The sequence below is a fragment of the Danio aesculapii genome, chromosome 3 (genome assembly GCF_903798145.1).
Source record: "Danio aesculapii chromosome 3, fDanAes4.1, whole genome shotgun sequence".
Taxonomy (NCBI): Eukaryota; Metazoa; Chordata; class Actinopteri; order Cypriniformes; family Danionidae; genus Danio; species Danio aesculapii.
Window position 1 is genome coordinate 17,437,169 of NC_079437.1, and position 17,147 is coordinate 17,454,315.

A 17,147-nucleotide genomic window follows, 5' to 3' on the forward strand; every position below is an offset into this window, starting at 1 on the left:
TTTCTATAAAATATTCTGTCAAAATGTAAGTATACACTCTATAATAACACAGAGCAATGCACAAGAAGACCAGATACGCCAATTAAACAATTAAATTTACAGTTAAATATGAACATCTGTCCAACCAATGCTGCTTTTAACAGTAAAACAATACAGTAAATAACATTAGTTACAATTAAACACTCAAATGCATGAAAAAAAGCACAATATTCAGTTTTAAATCAGTTTTAGTTAATTAAGTGTTATCTACCTAAAGCTCTTGCATGACAGCTTAATTCAGCTGGTCTCTCTTCTCTAAATCTGCACTTCAATTCATCCGTTCTGCTGATGTGTTTACCGTGTGAAACTCCGCGACAGCTGTAGGTGTGGATTTGTGTGTGTGTGTGTGTGTGTGGACACTGGAAGTGAAGAGGAATGAAAGGAATGCTGGGAGGTTATTGTGCTGGCAGGAGCTGAGCAGAGGCACAAATCAAGCAGCCCTGGCAGCCAATTTCCCCTGACAGCCCTCCTTTCTCTCTCTCCATCTCTCGGTGAATGTCTCTCGACTTCTCAACACAGCCAGAGCTGTAACCCGAACCGTGGGACCTCGGAGTCTCTCTCACACTCGTCTTTTTTCCCCTAACAGAGCACGTCTAACAGGCCGAACGCACCTCCAGACACGTCCCCTGTCACCGATCCACTCCAGGAGCCCAAGGTTTATGGGTCATGTGGTATTTGAGAGGTCTTTGGGAGTCCAAACTGCTGCGGGATCACACACACACACACGAGGCCAGATGGCGGGCCGAAGCCGTGACAGACAGCGCACGGTGCAAAGTTACAGCTCATGTTCTTTACAGGCCCTTGTTTTCTACTCTGGGAGCCTAGGGGTGGGCTTTACAAAGCAGGAAAAATAAGGTGACCAAACTGAACCGAGCGTCTAGTTAATTAGATGGATGGATGGCCACACAGATGTTTGTTGGGAACAGGAGAAACGGCAGAAAATGAGATAACTGAATTGAAGTGTATTCAGAGGGATGAGAGTTGTGGCTCAAATGACTCTCAATACACTCTATGTAGGCCATGAGTTTAGTGGGTAACACTTTATTTTGATTGTCCATTTGAGTATTAGTAGACTGTTGGCTTAATATCTGCTGATACTGCTTATAAAACTAACATTTAACCGACTATAAGAAACTTTGCAAGTACATGTCAACTTACACTAACCCTAACCCCAACCTAACAGTCTACTTATAATCCAATGAGTATGGCCAGACAGAATCTGCAGACGTTTTTTGCCATTTCTGCAGAGAATTCTGGTAAAAATCTTCAGATTTCTGCTGAATTATTTTGGGAGTATCATAAATAAAACCTTAATATGTGAAATAAAAAATAATAACTTTTTAACTTTTATTTAATGTTAAAAATGCAAATCCATTTAGATTCACTTTATTAGGAATACAAAGTAAGTCTCTCATGTAATATATCTACTAAAAGACAGAAAATATTACTGTACAAACTGCATTGTACATAAATCAGATGAACATTTTCATATTAGTCAATAATATTACTGTAATTAATTTGAAAAGTGAATAAATATAGATTTACACACATTTACTCAAGTAAATAAACAGAATTAATGATGGGCTAAAATTCTGCAGAATTCTGTGCATGCAGAATCCGTGTGGGCCTTCCAATGAGACTTAGTTGGCATGTAGATGTAATGTAACTTAAATTCAACAAACGGACCATGAAAATAAAGTGACACCGTTTAGAGTTGTCCCAAATAGTACACTAACTAATTTTGTTGATTGAAAATTCAAATCTCAGTCTGAGTTTGTCAAATTGTTTGCCACAGTTGTCAAATTAGTGGAAGAAATGTTTAAACTTGATCATATTAATCAACCGCAAGATGGAATTTTCAGTGTTAATGAACTACTTAAAACACTCAAAAAATGCTGCTTGCTCAAAACTTCTTATGTAAAATGACTTAAGCCGTGATCACGCTGCACTTTTCGTCCCAGAGACTTCTATTCATACATACACTAATGCAGCAGACCAGAAACGCCAACTTGTGCGACAAGTTTCGCAGGTCACCATCTTGCAAAGTTTAAGCTTGGTGAACTCGGACCTGCAAAATCATACCTTGTGACTGCGTGAGACCAATCGAAGATCAAAACATGATCTCTCTGTACAGAAATTTAAAATACGGACCAATCGCTAATATTTTAAATGTCTAATCATCTTGTTTAATCCTGCCCCTTTTCGCAGTGCTGTATGACAAAATTTTGTATGCTCAAACACTGTGACAATTTGATTAACTTAATCTGTGTTGAGACAACATAAAGGAATTTTGTGGAACTCAGCATTGAATATTTATACACTGTAAAAACGCTGGGTTTTGCACAATTAAGTTGTGTTGGGGCAACAAGAAAAAATTAAGTTAACTTAGAAGATTTTACAAATTTAAGTAGACTAAACATAAAACAATTAAGTTGTCCAATAAAACCCTCAAAAATTGTGTTGTTTCAGCTAATTTTAAGTAAGTAGTTTGAAGTAGTTCATTTTTTGAGTTTACTACAAAATGGCATAGAATAGTGTATTAGTATTCGAGAAGCAGCTATAGCAAAATGGACAAAAAGAAGTCGGTTGATTAATTAGTTGATGGATGGCCACAAAGAGGAGGATAAAAATTACAGGGTAAGATTAAATTGAACTAAGCAACTAACTGGATAGACATTGTTGACTGATTAGCTACAGAGATCTATCTTTATTTCTATGGTGCTTTTTGCCATGTATATTAAGTAAAACTGCGTTTAAGGTAACTAGTTGCAAACAATTTATATGGACTGAATTTAAACAAACAAATTAGGCTGAACATTAATGCATTTAATTTGTTTACATTCAGCCCATTTAAATTGTTTGCAACCAGTTACTTTTAATGAAATAAAGGTAAAATAATTAGTAAATGCAATGAATGACTTATTTTCAGTGCAGTAGATGAAGAAGAGAGAATGAAAGGCCCAAACAATACTTGAGATAGTGGAATATTTCACTAAATCAGGCAAGCGGAGAGTGGAAGAATACTGGTGTAGTTAGTTAAATTAAAACAGTTCAGTTTAGCATAAATGCCACTGTTACACCCGATCCACATGGGGCTTCAGCGTCAACGATTGATGGAGGGCATATCTGAAGTTAGGTCTGAAGCTATCATCATAGTCATGTCAGCCAATGAAATTAGAGCGCAATTGGCTACTGTCTGAACTGGGGTATTTTGCATAAAGCAATCTGATTGGCTGACACTTCCGTTGGCACTTGAAAAGTTGAGAAATTCCCAACTTCTACATAGATATATACATTATACATAGATATATACATTAGATAATGCATATGGGCTCTGAGAATGCCTCAATACCGCCGCCATATTTGTACAGGGCTCCCAGGACAAAAGTTATTCAACTGCACTTAGTCAAGACCAAACCCAATGTGAACATGCTTGACTTCTGCAGTGCGAGAAGTGTTGTAACGAGCAAACGAATAAGACCGAGCACAAAGGCAGAACATTTCATAGGTAAAATTTCGTTTTTTACAAATTGTATGTTATGAACTTTTGTGCTAAACAAGTAAGATTATTGATGATAATACAGTGACTTGCTGCACTGACTTTAAGGGAAAGTAGCACCAACTTGCACTAAAATCTCTTTATCGGCAATGCCCGTAGGGTCACGAATCCATCGATGTAGAAAAGTGATGTAAAATGACCATTTTTATAATTTAAAGAAATATTTACATACTAACCACTGGGGAAAACCCCCGATCATAGATATGTGTATATATATATATATCAATTTCTCTAGGTAGACAGTCCGCCACTGACAGTCTTTCATGGTCATCCATTAATAGGTGCAGGAAAGCAAACCTGACACAATTTATTTAATATCACAAATGTCATTGAGAACCACTCAACATCCCTCAAAACACTAAAAACATAATTTTGCTTAATTAATAAATTAGATGTAATTGAATTAAACAAATTTGGTTCACTGAGGTATTTTAGCAAATATAACAAATAAAACAAATAAAAACTTGACCCCCCTGATCTTCAATGTATAATTCGCACCCTGCTTGCATATGCTGAGCACTGTAACTGGTAAATAAAACGTTAAACGTTAAAACGTTTTTTTAAATGCACAAAAAATGATTGCCTCTAGGCAACGCAGTGGCGCAGTAGGTAGTGCTGTCGCCTCACAGGAAGAAGGTCACTGGTTCGAGCCTCGGCTGTGTTAGTTGGCCTTTCTGTGTGGAGTTTGAATGTTCTCCCAGTGTTTGCGTGGGTTTCCTCCGGGTGCTCCGGTTTCCCCCACAGTCCAAAGACACGTGGTACAGGTGAATTGGGTTGGCTAAATTGTCCATGGTGTATGAGTGTGAATAAGTGTGTGTGGATGTTTTCCAGCGATGGGTTGCAGCTGGAAGGGCATCCGCTGCGTAAAACACGTGCTGGATAAATTGGTGGTTCATTCCGCTGTGGTGACCCCGGATTAATAAAGAGACTAAGTCAAAAAGAAAATGAATGATTGAATGATTGCCTCTATTCACTGAGAAACTGATCAAAATCTTCATTTTCAAAAGAGGGTGTACCCATTTATGCTAAGCACTGTAGAGTAAATAAGATCCAACTATCTATCAGTGTGGCCATCTGACTCGCCATCCCTTTCATAAGCGGTAACTCTGTGAGTGTATTCCAGTGTATTTCCAGGAACTGAACTCCACAGGGACCGGCTCTACCCCTGAGGGCCTGTTTATTACATCATACTGAAACTAATGCCCCCAGAGGCAGAGCTGTCCGACACTCTTAACACATTACCCTTACATCATCCTCGCCAAAACAGCAGCTCAAACTCTGACTGGGACTCTGGAGGGGGTTTCAGGACAACACACACCTCTGCTACACACACGGGCTGCCTTCACCTCAGCTATTTAAACAGGATTTCTTCTGCACTGATGAAATGAGAGGGTTCGATGCACCATGCGGGCACACACATTCAGAAATTACCATACACCGATGAGCACATTTGCATACGACCACCCATGTTCACAATGGAAATCTATTCAGCTTTCAGGAACTTACAGGGGATTGTGATCTCGCATAGAGGCTGGCCAATCATAACACAGGACATTTGCATATTAAAAAACAGCCCGTGTAATTAGACAAATGGGAGACAATCAGGCAAACTCTACACAACAGATCCCATGGACTTTTGAGAGAGCGACGCACAGCACAGCCACACACCACAGCAAGTAACACACACACAAACAGACTACACACAAACACACCAAGTGCAGGTAACACACACACACACACACAGTTGCTCACAAAACACACACATGGCTACACGTAACACTCAACTCAATTCTCTCACACACACACATATTCTCTCTCACACACATGCATGCACCCACACAACTACACGCAGCACAGCCACATACACCACAACAGGAAACACACACACACACACACAATCACACAAATGGCTACATACAACACATAACACACACACACCCACACCCACACACATTTTCTCTCTCTCTGCCACACACGCACTCTTGGTCTGCAGACAGACAGACAGACAGACAGGCAGACAGACAGACACACACACACACCAAAATGAAACACACACAGACATCAGACTGCACACAAAAACACCAAGTGCAGGTAACACACACATACACACACTCACTCACAATCATGCACATGGCAACACAGGACACCACGGCACATAATACAAACACACACACACACACACACACTCTCTCTCTCTCTCTCTCTCTCTCTCTCTCTCTCTCTCTTATACACACACACACACACACACACACACACACACACACACACACACACACACACACACACAATAATAATTATATTAAACTGGCTTAAAACAGTTTGCCTAACTCATAAAATGAAGTTGAGCATGATTAACTTAGTTTAATAAGTTACAATTAATTAAAAACATGTTATCTTGACTTACTGAATGTTATAAATTGATTTCTATTTGTTGTTGACAAAACAGATAGGATGAACTTTTTTATGCTGGACACACTGTAAAAAATGCTGGGTCCCACACATAATCAAGTTAATTCATTCGTTTTTACAAATTTATGTGGATTGAAAATAAAAAATTAAGTTGTCCTCAAAAAACTTAAAGAATTATATCGTTAAGCTCATTTTAAGTAAGTAGTTTGAACAAACAGACGCTACACTGAGCCTAACCACGACAAAGGCACTATTTAAAACAAACAAACAAACAAATAAAACAAGTACGAAACCGAAAAAACCGACGAAGACATAGGGTGAAACAGGCCGACATAAACACGAATGATCTAGATCTTACAGGAAGTCTAACGTTAACAAAAATGGATGCGGATTGAGGGAGTGCGTCAGACAGCGGTGATATTTTGTGATGGGCAGCTCGAGTCCTGCACTCACCCCTGCTGCTCAGCCCAAATAACAAAAGGAGGAAATGATGCGGAATGAGGGAATGTGAGGGAAATCTGTACAGTAGCACGCAGTCAATCTCTCCGACCGTCAACCTGCACTCTTACACGTAGAGCGCCCTGTAACAGCTCCACCATGTGGACACAGTACAGCATTACCACCGACATATCCAGAGCACATTCTTAGTGTACAAACTTAGGTATTTTACATTAAAAAATGAAGAGGAACAATATACGTAAAAAATAGATTTTATATATGCATTTGCATAGATAATTATATATATATATATATATATATATATATATATATATATATATATATATATATATATATATATATATATTTATATATATATATATATATATATATATATATATATATATATATATATATATATATATATATATATATATATATATATATATATGCAATACTTTCAAATGCACAAATATTATATTTAGTTATGTACTATATAGTAAAAATATATTTATAAATAAAGTATATAGTATAAACAGAAGTATAAATTAAATTAATATATATTTAAAAAGAAATGTTATTTGTACAGCAAAATCTATTATTCATTTCTTTTTAAATTCAAATAAAATATTGCAATGGAAGTTTTCCTGCATCACATTTGGTTTTATTCACACAGCTATATTCTTCAAGGAAGAAAACAACTCATTTTCATTCATATGAACTTACTGTACAATACCTGTAAATAAAAACAATAATAAAAATGAACTAAAACACCCTTCGATACATTTATTATTATATACACATTTTAATGTATAAAATACAAATTTATTCTGATGCAATATTTTATAATACAAACATACTTACTCCCGTGGCAATTTATATCGAATTTGATATTTTGCCGCACCATGTTGGTGTTACGTAACATCTAGTTTTTATGAGGTTGTTAGTCGAACACTCAACCCCCAACCGAGAGGACCATATTTTATAATATAAACATACATATACATATATATATATATATATATATATATATATATATATTTTTTTTTTTAATTATCAAATTAATCCTTAATAATATATATATATATATATATATATATATATATATATATATATTTATATATATATATATATATATATATATATATATATATATATATATATATATATATTTATATTTATTTATTTATTAAGGATTAATTTGATTAAAAAAATAAAAAATACAATTTTAAATATGGTTTTAGAATACTTTGTGATATAAATGTGACATTCAGAAATTGTAAACTAACAATATCTTCAACAAAAGACACGAATTAAGATAAAACATAACCAAAATACATCATAACACTAATATGCTCAATTCTGTGTAAATTCCAATATTCCATACCTGCAAAATATATAATACAAACATTATATTAGCATAGTTTATGATTTATTCAATTATTATTATTAGTACTAGTGTATAATTTGCATTTCAAATAAATTAACCTCAATTAGTTAATGCATTGATAAATCTAATGTTATTAAAAAGTTATAGAGGGTTTCTGCAGGTTTAATCTTAAATTTTAGACAGAGCTAAACACTAATGATTATTTCTAAAGGCCTGGTCAGTTGCCACAAAAAAATAAATAAATTAAAATCTAATTTTAACATTTCTTAGAGACATTTTAATGTGTCAAAACAAGAATCCTCTAGTTGTATACACCTTTTGAACATTCTTTTTTTTGTTTTTGTTAATGACAAGTTTAACATTGTTAAAAGTCTATTTATTATGGAGACAATGACATAAATAATCAAAAATATACATTTGTTGACTTTTGGTCCAAACTGATAGAGTATAATGTATCATGTAAAATTATATGTTGCTCAGTTATTATCATGAGGAATTGTGTGATTGTTTTTAGCTTTCTAATTGAGAATTTTTTACACAGCGGATGCCCTTCCAGCCACAACTTAGTACTGGGAAACATCCATACATTCTCATTCACACTCATACACTACGGCCAATTTAGCTTATTCAATTCACCTACTGTATAGCGTATGTGTTTGGACTGTGTGGGAAACCGGAGCACCTGGAGGAAACCCACGTAAACATGGAAAGAACATACTCCACACAAAAATGCCAACTGACCCGAACCAGCAACCTTCTTGCTGTGAGGAGACAGTGCTAACCACTGAGCCACCATGTCATATTTTTACAAGTATAAACCTAACACAAATAGGAAGCATTTGACATCTAAAAAAAATCTGTAATTGTGATGAACTATAATGTTAACCATAAAGAAAAGCATTTAAAAGATTAATAATAACATTCTAGATTAAAACTATACAAAATGGCTAATTAGACAGAATTAACAACAAAAACCAGTACCAGTAATACATTTTATATTGAGTGTGCACAAAGAAATATGCCTGAAACATTTATTGTTGCATCTTACATGCAGTTAAACATGCTTTTAAATGTAATTATAAATCACGTTGCTATTATTACAAGCATTGAGTGTGAGAAATTGTTGCCGTTTTATTATTAAATCAGCTGCAACAACTATGGGAGACGGTCTGTGATGAGACGGGATGCTGCAGAGGTTCAGAACAGAAACACATGACGCTGTGCTTAAAAATGTAATAAGCTGAGCTGAACTATGAATTATGAATAAGCTGTGAGCAGCTCCTCTTACTGCACACAGACCTGCAGCAGCACAGAACATGAGAAACACACGCTCACACCTAGCATCCCCTCAAACACCTGCTAAAACACACACAACACTACAGCTCTAAACCTTACACACTCTACAAACACACTCTGTGAAATCACACATTCATCTCAAATCTAAAATAAACAAAGTTAAATTTTTAGTTATCAGGGTGTAAATTCACACTCCTGCTTCTTTCAAAATTACTTTCATGTAAAACAATATGCTTTTCAATGAATAATATGCTAATAAATTAATACTTTATTCAACAAGTATGCTTAAAATGTTCTAAAACATCTAAAAATCATTTAAATTTAACTTCTATTTATACAATCCTGAAAAAAAGGATATTTTTTTGTAAATAAAAGTATTAAGCAGCACAACAGTTATCAACAGCACTGATAATGATAAGTTTCTTGAGCATCAAATCAGTTATTACAGTAATTTATGAGGAATTGGATACTGAAAGCTGAAGTAAAGATGCTGATGCATTCATACAATGCAATAATACTGGATAATATTATTGTTTGCTGTACGTTTGATCCAGTCAGTTTGGTGAGACTTCAAAATTAAAAAATGTTTATTAATAATAATAATAATAATTTTTTTTTTTAAATGCACACTTTTATTTTTTTTTTTCATAGCAAAAAAAAAGAATTAATCATATGTACTTAATAGCCCCTAAATTTGCAAAGCCATTTCTAAATATGATTTCATTTAGGCACATGCATACCATTAAAAAAAATCTAAAGACTTAAACATTAATAACAATTTTAATTAAAAATATATAATATGCATATGTAATTCTACAACTAAAATAACATGCACCTCAACTCTGAATGTACAGCTTTACTGAAAGCTTTTTAATCAGCTATGCAAAATGCAATTAAAAATTCATATCACTGATACCAAAAATGAATTGCAGGATGATTTAAAAAAAAGCTTTTTGGTATTTAAAAATAAAAACCTTTAATAATTGAACAGTTACAAAACTCGATTAAAAACAAATGTCATCAACATAGATCATCTAGATGCCCTTTAAAACAAATTTTCAGTGTATTATCTTTTTTTATGAATGGCAGCATCACTATTTTTAAAATCACTCTTAAAAAACGGTACCTGTTCAGTTTGGCTTTTTAATATTAATATTGTAATAGCTTTGGCGATTGCTTTATTTTAAAATGTATTCTGTTGTTTCTCTTGGTTTTACCTCTGTGTTTTTACAATTGTCTATATAATTTACTCTGTCTTATGCCGAGATCAGACTGCATGACTTTAGCTCTGATTTTGACTCGCTGACAGATTGAGAAACTGCAAACAATTGGCTGAAATCACAGGCAAATCAGTGCTTGTTCACGCGAGTAACAATCACACAGTGTGAACTATCAAAGACGCAATCCGAGAGAATCACTGATGAGTCGCCGACACCCAAGAGATATTTGGTATGCTAAATATCTGGAGCTATCAGCAATTCAAATCATACCATATGAACTGTGTTCTGATTGAAAATAACATTGGTTTAAAGCCAATGAGAGAGCAGAATCCACTGGTATGGGTATCTGCAGGCCAGCGGGAGATTGGGGGAGAAGTTAAAAGAGCTTCTTTTTAGTCTATTTGGACCCAGGAAATGGAGGAAAAATGAGTGCAAATTTGGCAGGAGCACCTGTGTCTGTGTGACGTGTAATTTGAGCAATATCACAACAAGGTCCAAAAAGAAAAAGGTGGAGGAGAAATTTTTCCCTTCAAAACTTGGGTGAGTAAAAGAAGTATATTTTCTACCCCACTAAAGGCTTCTTTCTCATTATGTAGTTAATAACAAAAGATATACGACGTGACCTTGTGTTGTTTGCATGTCACTTCTTGCGTGTGTTTGGCTGTGAGACGTAGTTTGCGGACAAAGTTGTCGGCGATTGTTCCTATTCTAATGTCATGCAGTGTGAACCACCCTGTTGCCGTTCCATCTTGCAGTGTAAACAAAACAGCAACAAAATGCTACCCCAGATAGTCAAGCAGTGTGAAAACATCTGCAAGACTGCACTACTTTAAAAATCGTGCTGAACTCAGCATCGTGTAGCACTTTGGTCAGTTTTTAAATGTGCTTTATAAATAAATGAACTTCAACTTTTTCTGTGTATTTCTGCACTACTGTACTTTAGATGTTTCCCCCTCACCTGCTCTCATTGTCCAGGAAGACAGAGCTGCTGCTTTCGCCCAGAGCCTCGCTGACCGGCGACAGGCAGAACGGTGAGGAGAAGGTGTCTGAATCAGAGCCGATGGTGCTGTCCCGGCTCACCTCGTCTGCAGAGAGCTCACAGGAGCCTTCATCTCCTTCTTCCAGCAGTGCCTGGTTCTGCGGCTCCTGGCCCTCTTCATCAGCCTCCTCCTCCTCAGGGGCAGCTGGCGGGCGAGAGTGGCTCCGGTGGGCTCGGCGTCGGGGGTTTCGGCGGATGGGCGAGCTTTCAGGCGTGATGTAACGCAGTGCCTCCTCATCCTGCCGCTGGATGCGAGAGTTGGGCACCCAGGTGAGGATGAGCGTGGAGCCCAGGGTCTCATCTTTCTCCAGGTGCACGCACAGGTAACCTGAACGATGAACACAACTGAAAAGTTCAGATGCAAAAACCTCCAAGCGCCGTCCGGAGTTTTCTTCTACAACAGGGATGCTCAACCCTGTTCCTGGAGATCTATTTTCAACAATGGCTGTTTCTCAATATGCGTTCTTTAGCGGTCTTGCGTCCTCTTGTAACGCCATCATCAACCACCAAAGTTCAGCTCCAAAACTCAAGACCGCAAGAACGTAGACGCGTGAAAGTTGCCAAATGTATACTTGATATCAAGAACGCATCGATGCAGAATAACGGTGGTGGTAAGCGCAGCATTTTATATCGATTTATTATTAAAGTTCAGAGAGATAACTTATTTATCTAAGGAGTTTCCCTTAAAATCTTATTAAAAGGCATAAACACATTAAGGGTGTTTATTTGCTGAAATTCATATTAAAATTTGTTTTATTTGTATAGCGTGAAGTATATTAATAAGGTCTTTATGCATAGAATTTATTGTGAAAAGGGGAAAAACAATAAATTGTTGTATATTTGCCGTAATGTTTATATAATTTTCCATTAAAAACGCGTGAAGGTCATGTGATCATCAGGAAAAACGCAGCATCTCATTCCTCACAGGACACGATCTCTGTTCTCGTGGTCTCGCGACTTGGTAACTTGGCAAGATCGGTCTCCACAAGAACGCAAGTCCGTTCTCTGCGTTCTTGGAATTGAGAAACAGCAAGAGTTTAGCATTTACCCTGATCAAACACACATGAACTAATTAATTAGAACATGAACAACACTTGATAATTACAAGCAGGTGTGTTTCATATGAGTTTCAACTGAAATCTACAGGAAGGTAGATCTCCAGAAACCGGGTTGGCCACCCCTGTTCTTCAATGAGCATTTTTCAGCTTATGTTTATATTCAGCTATTTCATGTTAAAGGCAATGCAAATAACATACTCTTTGGCATAAAAGCAAAATTACTTAGAAATTTTATATGGCACTTTGAGGTTTTTGCATCTGAACTCTTCAATTCTCAATCTGGCAGGCTTGAAAATGAACACGCTCCTATTTGTGTGCAAGCAAAAACACTTTTTTTTGGTTGTCCCTTTAAATGTAAATGAGTTTCCAAAAGGGGGTGGAGCCTTTACACACTTTTCTGATACTCCAAAAGAGTGTCGTCACGATATTTGAATTTCGGTACCAACCAGAACTGAAATTTTAAAAACATCCATCTGCTAACATTTGAGCACTGTTGAGCACGTACTTAAACAGCGATGACTGGCCATTATGCTCACGTGGTCAACAGAAATTAATGTAATTGGCCATGAAGGTCAAGAGGTTCTTCTAGGCCAGGGTTGCCCAAACTCTGTCCTGGTGGGCCGGTGTCCTGCAGATTTAGCTTTAACTTGCCTCAACACACCTGCATGGATGTTTCTAGAAAGCCTAGTAAGAGCTTGATTAGCTAGCCCAGGCGTGTCTGATTGGGGTTGGAATTAAACTTTACAGGACACCAGTCCTCCAGGGCCGAGTTTAGGCACCACTGTTCTAGACTTTGACATTTTTTAACAGTTTGTGGATACATTTTTGTAGTTGTTGTAGAGTATAAAGTTGATTAAAGAAATGAGAAATGAGCAGCAAATTGGATCATGTGACAATGATCATTTAGAAAGGCACACGATGACAAAAGCTGGTACAGCTGAACAAAATAACTAGCACATCTGTGAAATTGCAATTCTGTTTCAAACATTTCCCAAATGATATTTAACAGATCAAATGGCGTTTTTTAGTATTTACTCTTATATTTTTATTGTCTTATTACCTTTAGATTGGCTGGAATAAAAACTATTAAATTTAAGTCAATATTATTAGCGCCCTTAAACCATTATTATTGTTGAACAGGCTACAGAACAAACCACTGTGTTTCCCAATGACTTGTCTAATAAACCTACTTAACCTAGTTGTGCATTTAAATGACACTTTACTGAAAACTAATATAGCAAAATATTGTACAGTCATCATGGCAAAGACAAAATCTATTATTTATTAAAAGGATTATGTTTTAAAAATGCTTGGAAAATATTTTTAAAAGAACTCATGGTCACACTTTATTTTTGATGGTCCGTTTGTTGAATTTAAGTTACATTGCATCTACATGCCAACTAATTTTCATTAGATTATAAGTAGACTGTTAGGGTTAGTATAAGTTGACATGCAAAGTTGTGCTTTCGTACCTGCAAAGTTTCTTATAGCCAGTTAAATAACAGTTGAAGGAGCAGCATCATCAGATATTAAGCCGACAGTCTACTAATACTCAAATGGACCATCAAAATAAAGTGTTACCGAACTTATTTCACAGGAGGCGCTGATAATTTTGTCTTCAACTCACGTCTACGACACTGTGAACAACTGCATTGTGGGGTGACGGTGTCTGCATTGTACCTGGGTGATGTTCAGGCAGTCCAGGCAGGGGTTCGGCTGGGTGCACACACACATTGTTCTTGGAGAAGATGATCTCTCCATCCAGCACGCTCCGGGAACCCCCCGTGCCCACGTTAAACGTCAAAAAGTCAGAGGCTTTGGAGGATGCACGTCGCAGGAGTCGACCGAATGACATCTCCTCCAGTGAACGCTCACTGCTCCCATCCTTTAAAAAAAACAAAAAAAACAAAAATAGAAAAAGACCACTTAAAATGGCAGTTCACCCAAAACTCTAAATTCTGTCATTATTTACTTATTCACCTGATTCAAACCTGTTTGAGCTTCTTTATTCTAAATGAACACAAAATGTTATATACAGAAAAATGTTAAAAACCATTAACCGTTGACTTCCATAGTTTTTGGGTTTCCTACTACGGATGTCAATGTTAACAAATTATCTTCTTTGGTGTTCAACAGAACAACCCAAAATAAAATCTTAAAATGTGTCGACCAAGTCAATGATATACTGTGGGGGAAATAAGTATTGAACATGTAACCATTTTTCTCAGAAAACATATTTCTAAAGGTGCTGTTGACTTAAAATTTTCCCCAGATGTTGGTAACAACCAAAGAAACTCATATATTGAAAGAAAACAAATCTAATTGGTTTACAAATGAAGTTGTGTAATAAAATGAAATGACATTGAAAATGAAAAGTATCAAACACATGAAGAAAGGGAGGTGTAGAAAGGCAGTGAAAGACCAGACAGCAGCTGAAATCTCTCAGTAGTTCATTATAAATGAAATATTGCTGCTTCGGTCCAACATCTGCATTATCAGGATGATGAAGATGAAGCCAAGGTAGACATTTCAGCAGGACAATGATCCAAAACACAGCCAAGGAAACTCTCAAATGGCTTCAAAGAAAGAAAATCAAGCTGTAGAATGGCCCAGCCAATCACCTTACTTGAATCCAGCTTTTTCAATATCAACCTGATTATCCAAACAGACAGATCTAAAGTGAAATAATGATCATAACAATACTGCATATGTACAACCACTGAAAGTCACACTCAAGTCTGTGTCACCTTTTTCAAACCAACTGAATGTTTATTTCTGAGTAAGTCACACACAGACACACCTTAAACCAACAGACACACACAAACGTTAGGCCAGCTCACTGAAGGAACTCAAAGCTACAGCCGTTTGTGTTATCTGCTCACCAGACGGAAGCTTAAGTGTGCCAAATGTCATAAGAAAACACAACAATTCTAAAACGCATTATGGCCCATTTCACAGCCAGAGTCAAGCCCACAAAGCAGTGAATGCAGACACATCTCACTAACTTATGTAATTACACAAGTATGCTTTATGACCACATTTTAATAAAGACTGAGAAGATCTACAGAACATTTTGTGCTCTAGTACAGCTAGAAGATCATTTAAAATGCCCCTATTATGATGGAAATTAAAAGATAATTCAATTAATATCTCATACTATGTGATGTTTTGTACACAAATTTCGGGAGGAGCACGCGCAGAAGTTTCAGTATCAAATACGTCATTGACAATTATTCTATTATCCAATCAGTTCTTGACCAAACCCCTATATATACCAAAGCTGTTTTACCTGCAGCATCTCACGACTTTAGCATCCCTCCACCACCCCGACACCTCACCTCTTAAGCATTACAATCCCAGGGGGAGCGTTCTGGGGCCGAGCTAGATACTTCGCTCGAATCCCAATTCCTCTCTGTTTCCTGATAAGGGGAATAACTTGAGTTGGGGTGTCTCCCCGAGCTCAGGGCCCTCTCCCCGGACAGCACGCCAAATACGCTTTATTCTGAAACGATTGCAAGTGTGAACTCTTGAAATAAGCAACACCTTTAAAAGGAAAAAGTAAGCATTTTCTCACAGCATCTGAAATGCTTTGTTCATGCATCCAGTCTTTCTAAACTTCGCCTCTTGAGAGCATACTCTGCTATGGTTGGTCAGATATAGTCAGCATCATGTTAACTATTCTAGTCAGATGTAATTGTTGGAAAACAAATTTCCATTTTCTATATCTGAATTTTAGCTCTGGAAGCTTCCACTCGTAAAATCAGTGTGTTTATGAGTGATTTAACGGTATCAGTTTGAGCTCTTTATCTTTTGGAAGTTTGTGCAAAGAGGTCTTTCTTCAACAGCACAATACTGTTGGTTTAGCAAAACATATCAGCAAAACAGGCCACAAAGGCAAAATAGATTCTGTTCATGGGCAGACAATGGAGACCACAGTCCGACATTCAACAAATTTGCTGCCAACCTACTGTATGAACAATCTCAGAAATAAAGCTATGAGAGCAGACAATAAGGGTGGCACCTTTTTATAATGAACACATTTGTACCCAAAGATCTATATTAGTACCTCATTACTACCTAAAAAGTGCAAAGGGTGCCTCTTGCAATTGTTACGTACTAATACGTTAGATACAAATATAGAGCATTGGAGAAACAATTGTAAGATAAGAAAATTCGATTCTGCTTGAAAATTCTAAGATGTTTAAATTGCGTCGCTCTACTCTTTTGAATCAGCTTAAGGTTAGTTTTTAACAGCAGATGGTGCTCTAGGCTAGTTTTTGACAGCAGACGGCGCTCTAGACTAGTTTCTGACAGCTTTAGGCTAATTTTTAACTGCAGATCGTGCTCTATGCTAGTTTTTAACATCTTCAGGTTAGTTTTTAACAGCTTTAGGCTAGTTTTTAACAGCAAATGCCATTCTAGGCTAGTTTTTAATAGCAGATAATGCTCTAGGCTAGATTTTAGACAGCAGATGGCATTCTAGGCTAGTTTGTTAACAGCAGATGGCACTCTAGGCTAGTTTGTTAACAGCAAATGGTGCTCTAGATTAGTTTTTAACAGCAGATGGCACTCTAGGCTAGTTTTTAACAGCAGATGGTGCTCTAGATTAGTTTTTAACAGCAGATGGCACTCTAGGCTAGTTTTTAACAGCAGATGACACTCTAGGCTAGTTTTTAACAGCAGATGGCAGTCTAGACTA

General features: G+C 36.5%; 1 protein-coding gene across 1 annotated transcript in view; it reads right to left on the minus strand.

Annotated features, from left to right (window-relative positions):
• tbc1d16 (TBC1 domain family, member 16) overlaps positions 1-17,147 on the minus strand; it is a 46,618-nt gene that overhangs the window by 22,298 nt on the left and 7,173 nt on the right. The window contains exons 2-3 of the mRNA XM_056453289.1: positions 14,129-14,333; positions 11,310-11,718 (exon numbers count right to left, since the gene is read on the minus strand). Coding sequence (XP_056309264.1) covers positions 11,310-11,718; positions 14,129-14,303 — 584 coding nt within the window. The 5' untranslated portion in view covers positions 14,304-14,333. The remainder of the gene's footprint in view (positions 1-11,309; positions 11,719-14,128; positions 14,334-17,147) is intronic.